The following is a 22,917-nucleotide window of genomic DNA, read 5'->3' as shown; positions in this document are numbered from 1 at the left end:
GCTATGGACAGGGACACCTTCCAAGTAGACCAATTTCCTGTGATCTCTATCCACCTGACTTTGAATTCTTCCAGGGATCAATAAATGTTTTATTAAAATAGAGTGCAACAACAAATGAAGTTGGCTTTTAAAAATTAACTTTAGGATGGAATGGACATTGGAATGGACAATGGAAGAATTTCTTCCTCACCCAAATATCCAGGTGCTATTTGGAATTCCATATAGCCATCCCTGTTTGTGGAATCTAGAAAGTAAATCACAAGGGAAGAGTCACTTGGGTTAATACTGTGTTAGGTATAATGGTGCTGGAGCTTCAGTGCTCTATTATGGGATTCTGAGATCTATATTTTTAAGCTTCATTTAGGTTTAACATCTACTTGTATTCTCTGTATATTTAGTAGAGAATTACTCTCGTCCCTCATGCTTACTTTACTGTGTTCTTTGCATCCTAGGAAGTTCTTCCCTGTTAGAGTGGTGAGGCCCTGGCACAGGTTGCCCAGAGTAGCTGTGGCTGCCTTATTCCTGGAAGTGTCCGAGGCCAGGTTGGGAAGGGCTTGGGGCATGCTGGTCTAGTGGAAGGTGTCTCTAATCTAGTGAAGGGGCTGGAATTAGGTGAGCTTTAAGGTCCCTTCCAGCTTAGACTATTCCATGATTCTGTGGTAGCCACAAACAGAAAAAATATTTGGAGATTGCTTTCTTCTTAAGACAAAACCAAGCCAGTGATTACTGCCATGGAACTATTTCAAAGAAGGCATGGCAGAGGCAGCCAGGGCTGTTGGCAGGAGTTCCCTAAGCAAGTTTACTGGTTGGGTTACATCTCGCTTTCATGTATTTTATAGACTACCTATAAAATTACATACATATATATATATGTACGTATGTATGTAATACCTATATATTGTCTACCTTTGCTTAAGTGGTTGCAGCTTACTCTCTGCAGAGATGGGTTTAAATGAAGATGGTCTTTTGTACTTCTTGAATATAGGTGTTACCTCCTTATTTCAGAGCTGGTCTGGGCCTCCATTTCCGGCCTGTATCTTCAGGCTTTTTCTAAAACCCGGTTTGGGTTATTTTCCTAATGTTCTAGTTTAACCAAACACTGTACAGATAGTGAGAAGTAGGGTGCCCCATCCAGTGGTGGTCTGGATTTTTTAACCTTTTTTTTTCTGTAGTAATAAGACTTTGTCTCACCTTCTTTCATCAGATGACCGAGCACGTAGGTCTCCTCGAAAGCTTCCCACTTCATTGAAGAAGGAAGAAAGAAAGTGGGTTCCACCTAAATTCCTGCCACACAAATATGATGTCAAACTGAAAAATGAAGATAAGGTGAGTTGTCTACTTGAGTCCTTTCTATTATAGCACGAATATGCAAGTTTAAGTAATCACTGTCTGTGATTATACAGTACAATGTAGTACTTTCTGCCAAAGTCATGGCATTGGAAGCAGGATAGTTGTCTGTGAGGCTGACCAGCCTGGCTGTTTCTATCTGTAATTAGGTTCTGTTCATGGAAACACTTGGTACCACGCACACTGAGTCACAGAGCTTTATTGTGGTTGCTGTTAAGTGCCTTATCTCTGGTCGTGCAGTTAATGAGACCAATGAAATCATTAGTGGCAGTTTTTGCCGTTGTCCTGACCGAGCTGCCCTGAGTTGGAGGTAGCAGTGCTTTGAGAAGCTCTGGGAAGCTGCAGCACTGCTCTGTGCTTTTTGTGTGCTCTTCGGTAACTTGACAAGTGAGGCAGTGCTGACCTCAAAGAGTACTATGTGCAGAGGTGCTACTCTGGTCTCAAGAAAAAAATAAAAAATGAATGTGTAAAAGCTTTAAAGTCAGTAGCAAGCACAAGCTGGAGGAAAGTCAGAGATAAAACAGTGGGGTTTGGCAAAAATTCTGCATCATAAACTCACAGTTTTTACTGTTTTGACTATCTGATGCTCCTACCAATCCCCGTGTGTCTCAGTTCTGCAAATTCTGTTTGGTTTGAGTCTTTCCAAGAGAGCTTTGAATGAGTGAAGAGTTTTTGGACATAAAACAAGGAATACAGTAGTTCCTTATAGCTATATGATCTGTATTTCTAATGTGGTTAGAAGTTAATCATTAACAGTGTGTCTGTTTGTTATCTCCAAGATCATCAGCAACGTTCCAGCAGATAGCTTAGTCCGTACGGAGCGTCCTCCCAACAAGGAGATCCTGCGGTACTTCATCCGTCACAATGCGCTACGTGCTGGCACTTGTGAGAACGCTCCCTGGGTTGTGGAGGATGAGTTAGTGAAGAGATACTCTCTCCCCAGTAAATTCAGTGACTTCTTGCTTGACCCACATAAGGTAAGAATTCCTAAAAGTACCTGCTTCGCTTTCCCACCCGTTCCTTGGGTCTTGGCAGAGACCTCAGTGTGCTGGTTGGGTTTTAAAATCACAAAATCATTAGGGTTGGAAAGGCCCCCCAAGAGCATCAAGCCTGTTAGCACCACTAAGGCCACTGCTAAACCATGTCCCCAAGTGCCAATTCCACATATCTGTTAAATCCAGAGAGAAGCAGAGCAGGAAAACATACTCTTCTGAAGGCTGACCTTTTGAGGGGTGACATGGCTTGACCATCTGACACAGTGGTCTGCTTCGAAAATCTGGGATGCAACTGCCTTTTAGTTTTTCCAACAGTTTGCATTACTTGCCTACAAGTGAAGACATGACTTCCTGGGTAAGAGAAATGGGAGAGCTACAGTCTTTATGTGGTAGTGTCAGGTATTGGGCCCAAGACCTGGTTGCCTGTGACTTCATGAGGCCTGGTTCATGTACAGGGCTGCATTGAGTGATGGCCGATATTACAAATTTAGCACTGAATACATACATAGCAAGAATGGGTTCTTACAGCCCTTTGTGCTAACCAGCCAAATATAATATTAACCAACTAAATGCCATAGCATGAAATGCACTATTTTAAAATCCATCTTTTCATGTAGAAAGCACTGTTTTGTTCATTCAGTAAACTCACTTTTTCATAGACTCTGTCAAGTGTTGTTCTAAAACTAGAAGATAAATATTTGTTCAGGACAAGGGGGAATGACTTCAAACTCACACAGAGTAGGTTTAAGTTGAATATTGGGGAAATTTTCCCTGTGGGGGTGGTGAGGCCTTGGCACAGGTTGCCCAGAGAAGCTGTGGCTGCCTCATCCCTGGAAGTGTTCAAGTCCAGGTTGTATAGGGCTTGGAGCAACCTGGTCTAGCGGTAGGTGTCCATGCCTGTGGCAGGTGTTTGAACAAGATGATCTTTACGGTCCCTTTCAACCCAGGATGTTCCCTGACTCTGATTGTAGAAGCCTGTTACCCTTAATGCAATGAGTAATTTCATTAGAAAAAGAATGAAAACATGCAAAAATAATTGACAGAAGGAGATCTAAGTAACCTTTATTTACCTTTCAATATTAATACAAAATCATTCTTTCTTTAATTTTAGTATATGGCTCTTAATCCCTCAACCAAGAGGAAGAGCTCTCAGTCACCTGACAGAAAGCTTCCGAAGAAATCCAAAACAGATGGATCTTCACTAGGACAGCCACTGAGTCCAACCCTGTGGTGCCACGTGCATTTGGAAAAATCTATAATTGGCTCTCCACTGAAGGTGAAAAATTCTAAGAACTCAAAATGTCCTAAAGAGAAGCTGGAAGAGGTGATGAAAATGGTGTCTCCTGCGAAACTTGGTTCTAACTTTCATATTCCAAAGAGGAGCCGACTGGGAAAGGGCAACAACAAATCCTTGGACAAAAAGCAAAGAAGCAAAAGGGTTCTGAATGGGCAGAAGTCATCAGGGAAGGCAAAGTCTCCCAGGAAAGGTTTGAAGACCCCCAAGATGAAAATGAAACAAATGACACTGCTGGACATGGCTAAAGGTACCACTAAAGTGTCCAGGGCTCCCAGGAATTCTGGAGGCACACCTGGATCTTCCAGGAAACCCCAGAAACACCTGCCTCCTGCAGCACTCCATCTCATTGCCTATTACAAAGAAAACAAAGACCGGGAAGACAAAAAGAGTGCTCTTTCCTGCATCATCTCCAAAACAGCTCGGCTGCTCTCCAATGAGGACCGTGCCCGTCTCCCCGAGGATTTGCGGGGGTTAGTACAGAAACGCTATGAGCTCCTGGAGCACAGGAAGAGATGGGCCACCATGACTGAGGAACAGCGGAAGGAGTACATGAAGAAGAAAAGGGAAAAGCTGAAAGAGAAACTGAAGGAAAGAGCAAAGGAGCGGAAGGAGAAGGAGATGAAGGAAAAACTGGAAAAACAGAGGAGATTTGAGGACCAAGATCTGAAAGGGAAGACACTGCCTACTTTTAAACTGGTTGATACTCCAGAGGGACTTCCTAACACACTTTTTGGGGATGTGGCCATGGTGGTGGAGTTCCTAAGCTGTTACTCAGGGTTATTGATGCCAGATGCTCAGTATCCCATCACAGCAGTGTCCCTGATGGAAGCCCTTTGTGCAGAAAAGGGAGGCTTCCTGTACTTGAACAGAGTACTGGTCATCCTCTTGCAGACCCTGCTGCAGGATGAAATTGCTGAGGATTATGCTGAGCTGGGAATGAAACTTTCTGAAATCCCACTTACTCTGCATTCTGCTTCTGAGTTGGTTCGCCTGTGCCTGCGCAAGTCAGATGTGCAAGAGGAAAGCGAGGTCTCAGACAATGTAGATGAAAGTAAGGATTCGGCAGCTTTTGAGGATAATGAGGTACAGGATGAGTTTTTGGAGAAGCTGGAGACATCGGAGTTCTTTGAGCTGACTCCTGAAGAGAAATTGCGGATCCTTGGAGCACTGTGTCACCGGATCCTAATGACGTACTCGGTTCAGGACCATGTGGAGGCCAAGCAGCAGGCCTCAGCTGAGCTGTGGAAAGAGCGTCTGGCTGTCCTGAAGGAGGAGAACGACAAGAAGAGGGCAGAGAAACAGAAGCGAAAAGAAATGGTGGCCAAAACCAAGGAAAACGGGAAAGAGGAGCATATGATGGGAAGAAATGAAAAGAAAAAACATGAAATGATGAAAATAGAGCACCGGGTGGAAATCGAAGCAGATGATATGATCAGTGCTGTGAAGAGCAGGCGCCTTCTTGCCATCCAAGCCAAGAAAGAGAGGGAGCAACAAGAAATACAAATGAGAGGTAAGAAAAATTACCTAGCAAGTAGAGTGCTTGTGTGTTGTGGAATAACTTCATGGCAAAAATGACAGGCTGTTTTCAGAAGCATTGTCTGGTTTTAAAGGATTTGCTTACTGGAGATTTATAGTTCGTCTGCTGTGGTTCATATGGCAGCTTAAAGCTTGTAAATTTAAGAAGAAACAATACCTGCTTCTAGTTTTTCTATCTGTGGGTGTCTTGTTCAGTACCTTTCTGATTATGGCAGGCCCAATATGTTATATTATAGATCATATATATATTTATTTATATTATAAATTACATATATATTTATATATTACATACATACTTATATATTATATATTTTTTATATTCTGTATATACAATTTTTTAAAATCCTTTTTTTTAGAATGGCAGGCAGAAAGTAAACTGAAGAGTATATGGTTGTAAAGAATGTTAACTAAAATTCCCAATAAAACTGCTTTTTTTACTCCCATGGTGTAGTAAAATAAAAGACAATGTTGATGTCTGGATACAATATAGGAAAGCTAATGCTGCTCTTTGCTGATTCTAATAGTGAGGATGGAGAAAGAAGCAGAGGAGGAAAGAATCCGGAGGCATAAAGCTGCTGCTGAGAAAACTTTCCAGGATGGAATTGCCAAAGCCAAGCTGGTGATGCGCAGGACCCCAATTGGCACTGACAGGAATCATAATAGGTGGGAAAGCAGATGATTGTGAGCTTCCATCTCTGCCCCAAGAGAGGGGCTGTGTCAGATACCATTCCCCAGGAAGGAATCGATAAGGGAGGGTGTATGGAATTGTGGAGGAGAGAGAAGGGGAGATGGATTGTAGTGGCTAGTTAAGTGACCAGCTTTTTGAAGCCTTCCCATGGAGGTCAGGACCTAGTGGAGGCTCAGGTGCTGGCATCGGCTGCTCATGAACCTCGTTACCATCCTTTCTTTTTTTTCCATGTGCATTGCACAGGCATGCTCTCAGAATGGATTCTAAACAAAGCTTCCCTGTTTCAGCTCTGCTAACAAAGTTACGCATTGCATTCGGCTTTTAGTGAGTCGAGCACACAAATGCTTCTCCCCACAATGCAAATGAAAATGTGTGTGTGTTTAACTAACCAGAAAAGGAGACAAGTACCTACATTTAGCATACATTTAACATACATTTATTACAGGTACTGGCTGTTTTCGGATGAGGTTCCTGGTTTGTTTATTGAGAAAGGCTGGGTACATGACAGTATAGACTACAGATTTACCTTTCCCCACCAGAAAAAGGAAGATTTGAAGAAGGACTACAGCCCTGGAGGTATGGTCTCTTGAGGGTATTTCCCCTGCTCTGTCTGACTGTTTGAATGGAGTCTAGCGTAAAGGAACTGTCTAGTCCAAGTGTTTTCATGGGGATACTCTGATTTAAGCCTCCTTTTAGCTCTAGAAGCCTGCACACAGCAGGTGCTGGTGGTATTTCCCTTCTGCTGCTGCAGGTCTAGAAACTTGCCTGTAGTGTCCCACCTAAGGACCAGTCTCATCTCCTACGAGCAGCGAGGTTGATGTCTGTTGGTATCATGCCTCTGGTTCACCCTGACCCTGCTGAGTTGCAGCATGCCAGACTCTTGCACAATAACCCAGTTGTGCTGCTGAGTGAGGATGTCCATCACAGTGCTGATATTCCACTGGTGCTAAGACTCCCACATCAGCCTGTGGAATAGTAACAAAGCAGGGCAGTCTGTTAAATATGCACAGCTTTGCTGATTGAGGTTGTTTTGATGAACATCCCTCTTGCACTTCCTCTCAGCCTGCTCTTCACCTTTGCTGAACATGCAGGTGAGGTGCAAGGGACTTGATGAACTTCTGTTGCTTCCTCTGTGATTTTGCTTGGCTGACTTGGAGCCTGGGTCCTGGAGCCTTGCAACCTTGAAACAAAAATCCATCTGAACAGAAGGAAACTTAACAGTTCTATGTGGAAGTAGTTCTTGGGACAGAAGACCCTGCAATAATCTGACTCAGCTGAGTTTCAGTCGTAATAATTTCTTGCTTTTGGAACACCACATTCTGGCACTGAGTCCATTTACAGCAATCCTGCATGAGAGAGCTTATGGAGTTAGATCCAAGCCCTCACCTGGTCAGATTGTCTTAGACAAGGGACAAACTAGACACCTGTAGAGGAACGGAACAGGGCAAACCTACAGTGAGATCCTTCATCTGGGTGTAACTTTACAGCCACCTGTGTCTTGGAGACTGACTGAGCTGGACAATGCATCATTACAAGGTCCTCCATGGCTGTATTTTCTTACAAGAACTGTTTCAAATACTGAGCAGCTGTGTTCCTGATCAACTCATTGCTTCCGGCTGTTTTCATCTTTCAGCTGCTGCTGCAGCCAATGGACAGGATTTCATCATGTTCCTTTGGAAACTTAATAATCAAAGGCCTGAATGAGCAAAGATTTAAATTCATGTCAGAGTGTTGTCTGAGATGCTCAGAAATAAAAATTCATGCTGCTTATACCTCCTTTGGTTTTCAAAGTGCTTTGTTGATATACAGCTAAAATGTGAAACTAGTTTTATGTATTTGGAATAGTAAGAATGCCGCTCAGGAATCTACCTGAGCCTGTGCTTTTCTTTTGCAGAGAAGCGGAAGAGCACAGGCAATGACGTCCGAGGGAACAAGCTGCACCGCTCCATGCCCACCACAGACCTGCCTGCTGAGACCACTACTCCCAAGCAGGGCCAGAACTTATGGTAACACACACTTTCATGGCCACAAGGTTCTCAAAGTGTAGAGTGCCTCCTCTAACACTTGATCATTATTGAGGAGAGATGGCAAGGTGTGTTCATGAGAAGGACCAATTCCATAAGGAAAACAGTAGCTTAAATTTAGAGAGCGTATTGCTAACACTGAGGACAGCATAGAGCCAGATTGGAAGAACTAATTAACACAGAATTCCATCAACTTGTGACTCCAGGCTGAGCTTGAAAAAGCACAGTACTTGAGCTACTCATTTAGGTTGGCAGCTCCCAACAACATTCTAAGGGAGATCAGTGTGGTGACAGAGGCAAGAGTGCTGTATGGAGTAACCAGTCAGCCTGGGAGGAACAGCGCTTGGAACCAGGTCCTGGACACATTCAGTACTAAATAATAGTCTGTCACTAAGAGCTGCTTTGTATGGAGTGACCATAATGGGTGGTATCCTCCTTTTATAGAAGAAAGCAACAAAAATAATTAAGAAGCTTCCTTTAAAATAAGCTTAAAGTGGCAACCCAAACGCTTTCAAAGCCCAAAACGCTTTCAAAGAGATTTGCCTTAGAGTTTCCATGCTAAATAGTCAGAGCAAGTGCTGCCTCTTACCTTTGGAAAAAAAAGGTTGAAGAACTCTCAACCCTTGTTTATAAAACTGTAGCAGCAATAACAAAACATCTTGGGTTCACATCAGGATAAGGAAGCTGTTAAAAGTAGGAAAGCCTACTTAAAACCTGTGGTGAATCTCAGTGAAAGAAATGAAAAGAATGATGAAGTGAAGTACAGACTAAGGGCAAAACAATTTTCTTTTCCCCTTGGGGAACAATCCTGCTTCACAAAATCTATTGTTACAGAGTCTGCCTTCAGAGAAGAGGGAAGCTCTTTGCATGAGAGAATAATAGGCTAAGAAATACTAAATAAATTATAGAAATACTCTAAACTTGTCTATTCAGCAGGGAGATGGAGAGTAATGCTGGAGGAAACTGGGGAAGTCTCCTAAAGAGGTTTTCTTTGATAGAGAAAAGAGGGATTAGGAAATAAAACTAGCAAATGGCTGTTTGGAAATAGTACTGCAGCTGAGGTACATAAACTGGCTGCTACCAGCTGCTGTGGATCTGTGAATTATACCTGTTCAAAGCACCAGTGGACAAATTGCTGAGAGAGGAGTTCATTGAGGAGTAGGAAGTGCAAAAGTAATTGTCCTGGCACACAGAGGAGTCCTCAAACCAGCAGATGCTGCAGTCTGGAGGGGTAGGTTGAAGAAGTGTGACTGTATACCTGCTCTGCCTTTTGGCCATTCAGACATCAGATACTGAGCTTCATGGGGGTTTTGTTTTTGGCCTGGCTGTTACATCAGAAATGAAATGTCCTTAATTTCTGTCCTTTCTCATCTGTGCTAGGAAGGACTTTTAAGTGCTGACAGTCACAGTACTTGCTAATTTTCTACAAGGGTCTTGTGCCTGTTTGCAATGTTCTGCCAGGCAGGGGCAGCAGTGCAGGTGGAAGATCTGAGTCAAGCATGGGCCTTGAGCAGGGGCACAAAGCAGCTTCTTAAAGGACACATAACCCTTTCTAATTGAGTGCTGTGCTGGCTGCCTCTCTCTGACTGATGGGGCACCCAAAGCCATGCCTGCAGCTAAGCAATAACCTTAGCTGAAAGGCTTTTCCTTAAAGATCTGTAACTCCTTAGAGTCTGTTTGTTAAGTACCTGCCTGACACTTGCCACCACTTACATATGAGCATCCATAGAAAGCCAAGTGACAGGCTGGGAGCTGTTACTTTGGGGGACAGCCAAGAACTAGAACTTCCCTCTGAAGAAATCCATATACCTATTCCTGTTTTTTCCTTTGAGGCTGCTGCCATTGATCTCAAGGACAGCTCTGAGCATAAATGATTTTGGAAGAGTCTCTTCCTTGGCTGCTTCTTGCACATTGTCCTTGGACACCATGAGGAGCCCCGAGCCCACATTGAAGTCCTTGGATATCTCTGTGTCCTGTTGTTTGGATACAAGGACTTGTCCAGCTATAACTCATAATTTTGGCATGTGCATAGGAGCTTCATTTCTTTGTTTTCTGCTTTCAGTCCTGCTGTTTGTCTCTTTTCCTTGTGGGATATGGGATTGAGTAGCCTCACAGTGCATACACAGCATCTTTAGCTTTTACACTTTAGAGTGATGAGACTTTGAAATTAAACACCAAATTAACTCTGAATATTTGTATTTCACAGTCCTGACCCTTTTCCCCTTGAGGATGGGAGCTGGTAAGGCACTGATAAAGGGAGAGATAGATTTATACTTCTATCAGGAGTCGCACAGTATCTCAAGGAAGTGGTTCTGCTGTCAATACTTTGTCCCCAAAAAGAAAAGGGTCCAGTGTTCTGTCCTAAAAGTGCAGCATCATAAACACTTGGTTACTTCTGTCTTCTCCAGACAGATGGACCATTCCCTCTCTTCACCTTGTGCTCCACTTGCACAGATGTTGATTTTATTAAAAAATCTCCTTGTTCTGGGCACATAGGCACTGAAGGAGTCTATGTCCATACCATAGTGTTTGTGAGCTGTATACTTCCTGGTCTTTCCTGTAACAACCATGGAAGAATCACAGCCTTGGAAGGATACTAGCGTACAGGAGACTTCTTGCTCATCCTGGTCAGAAAGGAGTTGAATTTTAGAAACAGTGGCATCTTTGCAGAGTAACTGCTGTTGTTCTTCATCTCTTAGGAATTCAGTGTGGTATGGCAGTCCCCTCAGCAGACAATTTGAGTTAACCCTGACTGGGTGCTGGCAGACTCCATTCTCACACCTATTCTCTAGAGATGGAGTTCCCCTGTTTCCACCAGCCCTCCAGAGCAGGTACTGGTCCTGGGCTCCTCTAGATGCTATCCTCTCAATTTCGTTGTTCCTTAGTCCAGGTTTTAGAGCTTATTCTGTCCCTTGTGGCTTGTAGCTTGAGAACAAGTAGGAATATTCAGTTTGAGTGAATACTTGGACTCTCCTTTTGACTTGATGCTTGTGTCATTTGTCCCTTCTATTCTGGTTGCTGACCAGTCCGTTGGCTTGTGCTGTTAGAAATGTCAGGAGAAAATCTAGACCGTGCTTCAGGAATGCAGGAAGCCCTTACACCAGTCAGGATTTCCTCCTTGTAGATCAGTTTGAAGACCCCCACCTGGTCTTGACTTTTCCAAAGGGATCTTTTTCATCCCTCTGGAGTGTGTGATTAACCTGTGCCAGGCCACATGAAGAGCACCAGCTGTCTTACCATCCCTCTGCAAGACACAGTTTTGCCTTCCCCATTTAAAATGCCACCCCTGTCTTACCATGTCTGTGCTCCCAGCCTGGAGGTGGTTGAGCTCCAGTTGGACGTGCAGATAGTTTCTACAGGTAGGGAGTGCCTGGAGCTAGTTTGGGAAGCAAGAGCTGTGGTTGCACAGGGCAGTAAGGGGTCACTAATCAAACTAACATGATCTCTCTGATATGTTTGTATTTTGCAGATCAGGCTTTGTTTCAGTCTTGAATTCAGGCTTAAGTAGATCAGACCCCTGTCCTAGAAGTACCGGTTCTTACTCTCAGGGTGAATTGGGAAGATTTAAGTACCTGTTGCAGATGTTCTTCCTTCCGTGTCCCATGTCCTCTTCAGCAGGAACAGACCTGTACCAGGGCTAACTCTGGCTTTCTTAAAAGGGTGGGAGCTGCTTTCTGCAGCTGCCTCAGCCTGTGTTGTCTTCCCTCAAAATACTGGAGAATGGAAACCCTACATGATGACTCTTTCTAGTGTCCTTTCCTTTTTACAGTGTGACAAAACAGTGCAGTAATTCCCCCCTCCTTTGATTTGTTTCCATGGGAGGAAGCAAGGAATGCTCAGGCGTGTTCATCTTGGATATTTTTCTAGCTGGATTCCATGTGTATCACCAGCAGTGTCTGATGTTGTTTTATCATGACCTGGGCAACCCATTTCAAGGTGCCTGGGAAATAACTCCTGTGCTGGGTATCTTGTAGGGCAGATGGTTTGGAGTGTGGTTTGTGCCATTCCCAGGTGGTAACAGATTCTAGTGGGTGAAGGATATCCGAAGTTGCTCTGTCCTGATCCACAGGGAGAGGTGCAGAGAGTAGTGTTGCCCAAAGGTTTTGATCTCGGGGTGCAAAAGTGAGGATGCTCCACAGGGTTAGATGTACTGAAGCAGATGACTGGCTAAAAAACATCCTCCTTCTATTGTTGAACAGTAGAACAATCCTATGTTCTATTAGAGTAATGAATTTCCTAGCTGAATGTAAATTGTGAGGCCATTGCCCTAGTAGGATCGCACTAAAATGATGAAATATTTTCAGATATGGTATTTAGTAAGTATTTCTGTCAGAAAAATAAGCATTATGGAGACTGGTATTCTAAGAGGAGCAACAACAATATCTTTCTCTAGTTGTTGCTTGGTTCATCTCAGCTTGTGCCCAAGAAGAAAGATTAGATCTGGAATCTTCTGGTAAGGATCACAGAGTGGTCCTTTGTACTTGTTTCCAAATAAAGTTGATTCTCCTAATGGCTGTCTTCCCTCTTCTAATGAGCAGTCCTCTTACAGAAGGTAGGGAATTAGTCGTATTTTCTGTAGACGACCTCTGAAGCTCGAGTTGAATCCACATCCCAGCAAATGAAGAGGCTCCATGGTTTCCTGAAATAGAGTTGGAGAAGAAAGATGGAAAGCGCAGAATTTCAGGCTGTCTTGAAACTCATTTAAATGTACAACCCAGTATGCAAACATGATTGTACTCTGGAATTGCAGAAAGAATACCTGATTTAGAGAACCCTGTAAAGGTATTCCCCTTTTAGATTGGACGAACTGCTGATGGCCATCGCTGTCCTCAAGGATTCCTGAGCAGAAAGGTTGCAAGCTGATCAATATGGTTTTCAGATTCTGCACTTGAGTTTCAAGTTTGGGCAAACAGAAAGGAGGACTTGTGCACTTGCATAGACAGAGCCTGCACAGGCACAGTGCTCCAGCAATAGCAGTTGTGGGATCGACCAGGACATCCTCATTTTAATCTGGCAACTTCTGGTTAACGAAACAAAATACGGTTAAATTGCCATGCTGTCAGTGCATAGTGTGTTAGTCTTTTCTAGTGCATCTAAGATAACATTCAGGTCACTTAAACGAACTGCAGAGTCATGAATGGAAACCCTGGAGTAGACAGCTAAATTCAAATGCCAATAAACTTAATGGGGAAAATTATCTATAAACCAGTTTTGTGTTTATTTTGATTCTGTTTTTCTTACCCTGGAATTTGCTGCCTTTGGGGACCTTGAAACAAAGCCAACCTGGGTTAGTATTCTTCTACCAGCATTCCTGGAAGTGTTTCACCTTGATCCATGGGGTCAGCATATAGGTTACCTCTTGTCCCTACCTACTGATCCTTGGGAACTATTTAGAAGAAGAAATAGTACTGTCACAGAGATACCCTAGGTGATAAAAGTGCATTTTTCTGTCTTTCAGGTTTCTCTGTGACAGTCAGAAGGATTTGGATGAGCTGCTGGATTGCCTGCACCCCCAAGGAGTAAGGGAGAGCCAGCTCAAGGAGCGTTTGGAGAAAAAGTGAGCCTGCTCTTTGTTTTTCTGTGTGTGCCTTCTCCAAGTCAGAGCATGTCCTTGGCACAGCAAGCCTTGCCATTCCCGGGGCAGCATCCCAGGCTGGGCTTTGATTGTTCCTGTGCTGAAGAGGGGCGGACATTTAGGTTGAGTAATTGCTGGTTTTCTTGGACAGATTCTTGACAAATAACACTGAACAGTGAGGAAGTTCTGTCAGTCTTTAAATTGCTCCTTGAAACCAGGAACAAAGACAGTGCTGGTTGCTCTGAGCCAGAAGTGCTTTCGTGTGTCTTTCAAAGAATGTTATGCACTGGTGGAGCTCATAGCTCTCAATGGAGACCATTGTCCCAGAGCCTCTCCATCTCCCAGGGCAGTGGTCTGCCTGTACTCAGAGGTTGGGTTTGATTTTCCAGGTATCAGGACATCACACATTCCATCCATTTGGCTCGGAAACAGAACTTGGGCCTCAAATCTTGTGATGGCAACCAGGAATTGCTGAACTACCTCCGGAGTGATCTGATTGAGGTTGCAACGCGGCTGCAGAAGGGGGGCCTGGGATACATTGATGTGACACCAGAATACGAAGCAAAAGTGAGTGAACAGGCAGTACTGAACAAGATACGTGTGAGATGATACTTTCTGTGGAAGATCTTCAGTCTTTTGTTCTCATCAGACAAGAGGAGCAGGAATCAGTTTTCTCATTTGTCCTTTAAACAATTATTTCAAGATTACACAGCTGATAGCTTGAGGTGTAGGCAGGTCATAATGTTGGAGCTGAGTGTCCTGTTCAATCGTTGTGTTTCCATATTCTCATGACAGAATTCTTTATGGAGCAGAACTCCATAGCTGATTTTTATCTATATCAAAGCCAGCATGTCTTGTTGAGACAGCAGCAATATGCTGATTCCATAACCAGGTGTGGCAGGTAACCACACTGCATTAGGTGTGTCCATTTGCAGTTTGCATTCCATTTGCATTCCACTTCAAGCAGCAAGAGAGAGTAATATCCACCTGTTATGAGGTTGTATGCTCTTCCCAACAGGTGTACTCGCTGGAGAGCCTAAAGGATTTTGGGGAACGTGTGATTGCGCTCCAGGCTGGTGTTGTTAAGAAGTTTCTGCAAGGTTTCATGGCCCCTAAGCAGAAGAGAAGGAAACACCAAGGAGAGGATTACATTGCCAAGGCTGAGGAGATAGATGAAGACAAGAAAATGGCAGAAGAAGCCAAGGTATTGTTCACCTTAGGGGTCTGTTTCGGTCTTGCAGTAGAACTCTTTGAGCAGTAGCAGTACGTTTCATGGGGTACTAAATTTTGAGCAACTTGATCCCATTTCAGATTTGTAGTTGAGCGTGTTTGGTGTTTATGATGCCAGGTGTTCCCTTTTCATTTTGAGGAGTAAATGTATGAGGAAAATAAAAGTAAAAGTGAGAAGTTACTTAATTTTCTCTCTGTGAATAGGAAATGGGTCAAGTTCCTTCTATACAGTTCTGCTTAAATAAAAGTGCATTATGGAGCACTTTCACAGAACTTAATAGGAGTTGTATCTGTCAGAGAGGACTGATTGTGCTTTGGTCCACAAAGAGAAGGAGAGACGTGTTGAGGTTCTGGTGACTGCAAGGGAGTGAGATTCAGGGAAATACCACATTAGGAAAAGGGAGATAAAAGTTGTTGGATGTGTGGAGGCACTTGGAGAAATACCTGGGCAAACAAGCTGCACGTGCCTCCAGGATAAAAGCGGTATTGTGGGTCTAAGTACGAATCCCTCCTAATAAAAGGGATGGAGAGGAGCTACGGAGGGTTGGGAAGGGACTGCAACTGCAGGCACTTGCGCTGCACTGGTGTTTCACCTTAACGGGTACTTGTGTTCAGGGGTAGTTTCTGTGCACTAGGTTGAACAGGATGTTAATGCCCCTTGACAAGACTTTCCCCACTTACCTCAGCTCTGCTCTGAATTGGATCAGCAGAAGTACTTGAAAGTCCCAGCTTAAAAAAAAGAAATAGTGTTTCTTCACCTGTATTTACACAGGGAGCACTCAAGAAAGGTGGAAAGAGACTATAATTTATAAGAGCATGTAGTGACAGGATAAGGGGGAATGACTTCACATTGTTAGAGAGTGGGGTTAGAGTAGATACTGGGAAGAAATTCTTTCCTATAAGAGTGGTGAGGCCCTGGTACAGATTGCCCAGAAAAGCTGTGGCTGCCCCATCCCTGGAAGTGTTCCAGGCCAGGTTGGATGGGGCTTGGAGCAACCTGAGCTAGTGCTAGGTGCCCTCACCTATGGCAGGGGTTCAAACAAGATGATCTTTAAAGTCCCTTCCAACACTAACCCTTCTGGGAATCTATGACTGATACTGAGGGTAGGGTTTTTTTGTGTGGATCTGTGGGGTTTTTTTTAAAGCTCCTGTCAGTGTATGCTGGACCCTTGTTCTAACATCAGGTCTTCACTAAGCTGTGCCATTGCTGTGTTAGCAGGATAATTTGGACAGACACTAGAAATTTTCACATTTCTCAGTTGTCCTGAGGTATTTAAACTTTGCTAATTTTGAATCTTCCATCCTAAGTGCAAGGGTAATGGGAGGATGCTGTATCCTGAAAGCTCTCAGCAGAATGGAGTGCTGTAAAAATGAGTGAGGTATGAGGCAGAAAGAGCTTGGATCGGCACATTTCCTGCTTCTACAGCAACGCCATATTGTGTCTTACTCCTGTTTGCCTTAGAGCTGTAACCATGAGGGCTATACCTGTAGGGGCACACTCAGGGTAACATCAGATTTACAACAACACAGTCCCAACGTGTGATTGTGCAAGTCTCCCTCCCCCCAAGCACTGGCTTTAGTGTCATGCCAATCTCTCCGGAGCATTTATTTATGCAGTGTGGTGCTTACTATCTCGTTTAGACTTTTCTAGACGTTCGTGGTGGTACAAGCAATGTTCAACTTTTTGGGGGTTGTTCTGTTGGTTTGTTTGGTTTGGCAATTTTTTTTTTAACCTCAGTTTATCTGGGATAAGCTTTCTTTTTGCCAAAGCAGAAAACCTTTACAGATGACCTTGAAAGAGCAGCCTAGTTCTTAGATACAATTATCTGATGAAAATCCCTGACTGCCAGCCAGACTTTTCTGAAGAAAAATCTGCATAGGCCAAGAGTTACGAAGCCTTTTGAGCCAGAACTGCACTGAGAGCACATAGGTAAAATACAGCATAGCCACACTGGAAAAACACACTTAATATACTTCCAGACTATAGAGGAAGAATTGCAGCCCTGTGTTATGGGTATGTCTCATTTTCCCAATGAGAAACAAGTTACGGCTTAACAGGCATCCGTGTGCTGACATAATTGTCTGTACTAAGGGTTCTTGCTGACTCGGCTGTGTTGCTGGAGCTCACACTGTTTAGTGGCAAAGGATTGCAGTGAGACCTGGCTTGTGGCTGCTCCTGAAAATCAGGCTGGTGCCTCTGTTGATGCAAGCATTCCCATTTCCAGTGGCAGTAGCATGTTGGACTGTCCCAGAACAGGACAGGGAATATGTGACGTCTTTGCAGCCTGACATTGCATCACAACAGCATGAACAGAGTGAAGAACCACCCCTGTGACCTACATTCAGTAGTCTGTGCAAGGGGAGAGACAGTCTGCACCTACAGACAGTCCCTCAAAGAGTGACTTCACAGCCAAGCAATTCCAGTTTCAGCTGTTCCGAGGGGTTTCAGCTCAGGATGCCAGTTAAGAGCCTTTGTGTAGGGAGGCTTCTCTACCTTTATCAAAGAAGGTGTTTTCTGTCAGTCTGAGGTGACTGAGGCCTTCTCCTTTTATTTTGGGGGTTGCTTTTTGTTTCGTTTTCCCTGCTAGGTTGCTCCTATCCAGTCAGGAGGGGATTTAAGTAACTTCCTTCAATCTCCCATTTTGCCTTGTTGGCAGCTGGGTGACCAGTACTCCCTTGGTACTGGTTCTGCTCAAATGCCAGAGTCTCCTGATGCTTGGGAAGCAAGGCTAGAAATCTGTTAAATTCCACAGACTGGAGGAGAAATATCTCAAGCAAAACTTGCCAACAGCTTTTGCAGATTTATGTTGGCTCAGCAGTTACCCAGTATGTTAACAGCAAAACCCATGGAACGGTTCTTTGGAAAATCAATTACACAGTATGCGAAGCACCTCAGCAATGTTCTTCAAAAAAAAGAGTGCAGAGCTGTGTAATCTCCACAGTGGGCTGGGCAGCTTTCCCTTTATCTCCAGTGGTTCTCCAGGATCCACACCAGCAATCAGAACAGTTTGTGTGTTTTTCTAAGCATCTACTATATGCCGTGCTTCCTCAAATTCAGTCAGAGGAGAATGTGCAACTCTGCAAAACTCCTGGATTTTGTTTGGCTCCCAAATTGCTGTCAGCTGCAGAGTTTATATTTTCCCATCTGACACTTCACTGCTTGTTTTTTCATTCTCCTGGGGTAGAAGAACATTAACTTGAGGCCTATTATGTCCCTGTCATAAGTGGGCCATCACCTCATTGTTGTAGAGCACAGGATTATCACTGGAGAGGGACATGGCTCTGGATAACTTCTGTCCTGCTGCATTTCCAATATATCAAAATGATATTTCCAAACCTCCTGACCTGGATGTATGGTTTCCCATTGGCATTGCTCTATGCATACCCTGGCAGCTGCCCTGGTGCAAAGTTCATCTTTGATGCTGTCATCCTCATTTGAAGTTTCTGGGATTTCAGATAAACTGAGGCCATCCTGTCTCAGGGAAGCACCTGGTTTCATATTTGGGGGTCCAAATGTCTGTGCAATGTAATTGTAGCACAGGGTCTCCTCCGCCACCTGAGCAGCTCAGGGACCACAGGGGTGTTGCTGAGGTCCAGGTGCCTATGTGGTACCCACTGGAGGGCAGCACAAGCTGCTTCAATCCCCCTTCCACTGTGATTGCCAGCTGTTCCACAACTTCCACCCCACATTCTACAGTGCTAGATTTCTGCCTTTTATTTTCTTAGCCTGCTGATTATTTAGGTTAGACCTTCAGAGCATGAATTTAGTGGAGTTCACATAGGTTGATTCAGCCTGACTGAAATGCAAAACAGTTGACTGTTACGAACAAGCTGTCTGATCCAGGGAGACTGGATATGGATAAACCACAACCAGGGCTACTGAGGTGTCACAGAAGGAAAGAAATATCAGAGTTGAGCTTTGGTTATGAAAGATCCCAACTAAGGGATATAAAAACATCTTTAGACTGAAGGGAGCTGTGTCTGTGCGTCATTGTAAGCTGTTAGGTCTGTCTGCAGGTTGCTTCAGCCATGGAGAAGTGGAAGACAGCAATCCGTGAGGCCCAGACCTTCTCCCGTATGCATGTACTCCTGGGGATGCTGGATGCCTGTATCAAGTGGGATATGTCAGCAGAGAATGCCAGATGCAAAGTGTGTCGCAAGAAAGGTACACATTCCTGCCCCACTGAATTCCTGCCTGTGCAACAGTTGGATGCTGTCACCTCTCTGCTCTGTTTAGGCAATGTGTCCTTGTAGTTTGTCACTCTGACTTGAGTCTGTAATTTAAGTTCTGAATGTCAGGATTTACAGTCAGCAGCATTGTTCTCTCAGAAACATTTGACCCTGACTCCAGTAAACCATTTTTACGTAACCAGTACACAGTATTGCAGAGCTGCTACCCCCTGGATATTTAGGGTACTTGGACAAAAGTCATCTACAGATCTTTCTGGGAACACTTTTGCAACTGTCCATTCCCATTTTTGGAATGGTCTCTGGAATTCTGAGCCATGTCAGTTGATCCTGTCTTTTAGAGAAGAAGCAAGGAAGAAGAGTTTGGGAAGATTATTGTGGGATGTTAAGGTGGGATGTTACTCCTCTGAGGCTAAAATGGGAATAGAACTGCTCAATGAGCTGGGGAGGTCACCAAACAGGTGACGAGGGCATACTTTCTCTGTGTGCACTGTAGAATGAAGTGCTTTAGAGTCTTCCAGGTGGAGAGTGAAGTAAAATGGGGTGTCAGCAGAGATGGGGTGCTGGTATTTGTTCTGCCATAACCTCTCCTGTTGGATGTGAGCCTGGTGGAAGGAACATTCTGCCTCGCCACTTTTATATTTGCTGAAACTGTAGTGGGAAATGGGGGCGGCAGAGCTCGGGGGACTGCTGGGCAACTTTTGTTTACCACAAGGCTTTGCCATCCATCTTTTCAGAAAAATAAGGGCTGAACTGGTTCAAACTCTGGCTTCAGTGCAGAATCTCAGTGGTGTTCCAAACCAGTGCCGAAACTATCCTGCCTGGTGTTGAGAGGAGTTTCTAGGTAAAAGTAAGGGGCGGGGGCTTGCCTGAGACTAACACAATAGTTTCACAGAAGTTAAGAACTGAAATGTTAGAGAAAGAGAAGCTGGCATGCCCTCTGCACTTTCTTTTTCCAATTTAGTAAAAGAAAGCTGGCTCAGGACTCTTTCCCCATTTCCCTTCATCAATGGGAAGCACAGAGAGAGACTAGTTCTGCATACTGATTTTCAGTGTAGCCTTGTTACCGTGAGTAGAAAGAAGATACCATGCCACGTAGGTTAACCAGAGTGAACATAGAAGAAGAATAGCTCCATTTTTAGCTTACAGCTTTGGGGATCTGTTTGCACCAAACTTCTCTTTCCCCATGTTTGTCTGGGTGGAACCTCTGTGGCAGGTTTCTGTCTTTGCCTCCAGTGAAATCTTTGCAGGGTGAGGGACTTTGCATTGGTTTTGTTTCTTCTTAAATACTGCTGTTCATAAATATAGTGATGGAACAGAAAGAAGGATCCCCAAGGAAGGCCATCAGAGAAAGGGTCCCAGCCCTCAGAGGGGACTCTGCATCTCTCTTGCTTAGTCCTGCCCCCCAGCAGTGCAGCAGCTTCTGCTTCTGGGGTTGAGTGAAGCTGTGGCCTTGTAACAAGTGAGCTGTACTTTCCTAGGTGAGGATGACAAGCTGATCCTGTGTGATGAGTGTAACAAGGCCTTCCACCTGTTCTGCCTGCGGCCGGCACTCTATGAGATCCCAGATGGGGAATGGCAGTGCCCAGCATGCCAGCCTTCGACAGCCCGGCGCAGCTCACGAGGCAGGTGAGTGACCTTCTTGCCTGTAGCCTTGTCACAGCACAGTCCCGGGTCTCTTTCTACAAGACCCAAACGAGCATGGAGCAAAGCCTGTTTAAAAGGTTTCAAATCACCCTGTTAAAGCAGCACTGGAACATAAGAAAAGCAATTTTTTCAGGATGTAAGTTTAGCACAACTTCATTGTAGTGATGCATTACAAGTTCATGAGTTTTAATAAATAACTTGAGTTTGGAAATGAAAATATGTGCTAAACAACCACCAAAATTAGCTACACTAAGGATTGCTGTTTCCTTTGAGCAGCTGGTTGGGTTGTATGTTCATGTAGCTGGTGGCTGCAATTCTGTGGGTCCCTGGGCTGGGTTACTAGAGTATTCCTGTAAACTAGAGCAGATATTACTTCAGGCTACAGCTCAATCCCTACTCCGCTACAAGAAGTCAGGCTACAGAATGCCATTCTAATGGTTTTCTGTACCTGATAACCTTAGCAAGACAGGAACACCTTATAATGTGACAAAGGGAACTTGATTTGAGGAGGTGTGGCAGATATGATTAGTTGCCTCCTGACAGCAGGGGGTTGGATTGGTTTTTTGAGTTGCAAGCTGGAACTTAAGCATTTTACGGGGAGTGTCCTTTGCTGCTGGTGACTGTGTTGCATCTCCCCGTGTGTCAGTGAGGTGAGGCTGTTGAGTGGCACCTGCTGCAGAAACAGCCAGCAGATCCTCCCTGACAGAGCAGCAGCACAGTAGAGGTGTGCCAGCCAGTAGTGTGCAGGTGGTGTATGACCTTAAAAGTATTACTTACTCCCTGGACACCCTTTAAGAGTTCCTCAGGCTTGTACAGAAATGGCAGGGCTTAAAGGCAGCTGTTGTGGCCTGAGTTCATAGTTACTTTGATGTGGCAGAGTCATTTACAAGCTGCTTAGCTCCTGGCCCAGAGCCATCAGGTGGTGAACACCTCTCCTGTTATCTGCTTTCTGTTCTTGTCTTCCTGGCTGAGATAGGGAAAGAATGTCAGCCTGGCGGATCTTTTACCCTCTGTGCTTTTGAAGTTTTCCTTTTATTGCTCAAGATCTTCTTTCTCCAGGGGATTTAGACTTCCACAGCAGTTTTGCCTGTGCCCCCTTTTGCCTATGCATGCTGTTTTTTAATGGTCTGAATGAGACCCCACTTGCATTGCTGCCTCTAGCTCAGGGATCCCTAGCACAAGAATGACATTGATCTGTTGGAGCAAGTCCAGAGGACGCCACCTAGTTGATATGAGGGCTGGAGCAGTTGGAACGCCTCTGCAGTGACGGAAGGCTGAGAGAGTTGGCATTGTTCAGCCTGGAAAAGAGAAGGCTTGGAGGTGACCTAATCGCAGCCTTCTAGTACCTGAAGGGAGCCCACAAAAAAAAGATGGAAAGAGACTATTTACGAGGGGGGATGGCTTCCTTGATATTCTTCCTTGACAGAAGGCAGAGTTAAATTGGATATTGATTGGGAAGGGATTCTTCCCTGTGAGGGTGATGAAGCCCTAGCACAGATTGTCCAAAGAAACTGACTGCCCCATCCCTAGAAGTGATGGAGTTTGGGGAACTCAAGCAAATGGATAAAGGGCCCTTCTAACCCAAACCATTCTGTGGTTCTGTGAATGATTGAACAGACACAGGTGAGAAGCCAGAATGTGCTGGGCAGGGAGTCTGCGTGGCTTCTGACTTCAGCACGTGAGGAGCCTCACATTCTGTTCACCAATCTGTTTCCTTTAGTATAGGGAAAATATTCCAGCAGGAAAAAGAGCCCCTGTTGAAACTCTTTAGGCTGGGCCTGCAGACCTGGGCAAATAGAAATCATCCTCTCGGGGAGGAGTAATTACATAGCAATCACAGTCTTAAAATCCCCTGCCCCATGGTCATAATGCCTAGAACACCAGAAAGTACCCTTGCAGTTGGGAATTTTCAGCCTAGGTGTTTAGCTGGGGAAGTGCCCTTTGAGCTGTAGCTATAACTTGATACTCAGGGAATACAGCAATCTGCTTTGGGCTGAGCCTGGTGTTTGTTGTACAGACCAAACAGTACCAGGGCTCCTGAGGCCACTGATGTCCAGGCTCTTGTACCACAAACACCTATACCTGCCTTGTTCTAGGACCTATGCAGAGGATTCTGCTGAAGATGAAGGTGGTGAAGGTGAGGAAGCTTCTGATGAACCAGATGCTGAGGAGGAAGAGGAGGAGGAAGAAGACTATGAAGTTGCTGGACTAAAATGTAAGGTTTTGACCGTGTAGGAAAATAACAGAAATTAGTAACCCTCCTGCCTGCAGTATCTCAAATACTGATCTTCTTTGGGACTTGTGCTTTTCCTCATGCAGAGCAGCTATAAGCCTGGGAGATGTTACAGGGGAATGCTGGGGCTGTGCTGTGGTTACTTGGGGAACTGGAG

General features: G+C 44.6%; 1 protein-coding gene across 1 annotated transcript in view; it reads left to right on the top strand.

The window, feature by feature from the left end:
- The window catches only part of BAZ1B (bromodomain adjacent to zinc finger domain 1B), a 39,989-nt gene that overhangs the window by 10,451 nt on the left and 6,621 nt on the right, over positions 1-22,917 (top strand). Inside the window, exons 5-16 of the mRNA XM_005525900.3 lie at positions 1,205-1,326; positions 2,127-2,324; positions 3,454-5,149; positions 5,700-5,838; positions 6,309-6,439; positions 7,758-7,869; positions 13,346-13,444; positions 13,852-14,029; positions 14,481-14,666; positions 18,710-18,857; positions 20,362-20,509; positions 22,624-22,742. Of these exons, the coding sequence (XP_005525957.1) occupies positions 1,205-1,326; positions 2,127-2,324; positions 3,454-5,149; positions 5,700-5,838; positions 6,309-6,439; positions 7,758-7,869; positions 13,346-13,444; positions 13,852-14,029; positions 14,481-14,666; positions 18,710-18,857; positions 20,362-20,509; positions 22,624-22,742 (3,276 nt within the window). The remainder of the gene's footprint in view (positions 1-1,204; positions 1,327-2,126; positions 2,325-3,453; positions 5,150-5,699; positions 5,839-6,308; positions 6,440-7,757; positions 7,870-13,345; positions 13,445-13,851; positions 14,030-14,480; positions 14,667-18,709; positions 18,858-20,361; positions 20,510-22,623; positions 22,743-22,917) is intronic.

Source organism: Pseudopodoces humilis, chromosome 23, assembly GCF_049639895.1.
Source record: "Pseudopodoces humilis isolate 2021_Gansu_Grassland_sample_001 chromosome 23, ASM4963989v1, whole genome shotgun sequence".
Lineage (NCBI taxonomy): Eukaryota > Metazoa > Chordata > Aves > Passeriformes > Paridae > Pseudopodoces > Pseudopodoces humilis.
Note: the sequence above shows the minus strand (reverse complement) of the source record. Positions and strands in the feature narration are given on the sequence as shown.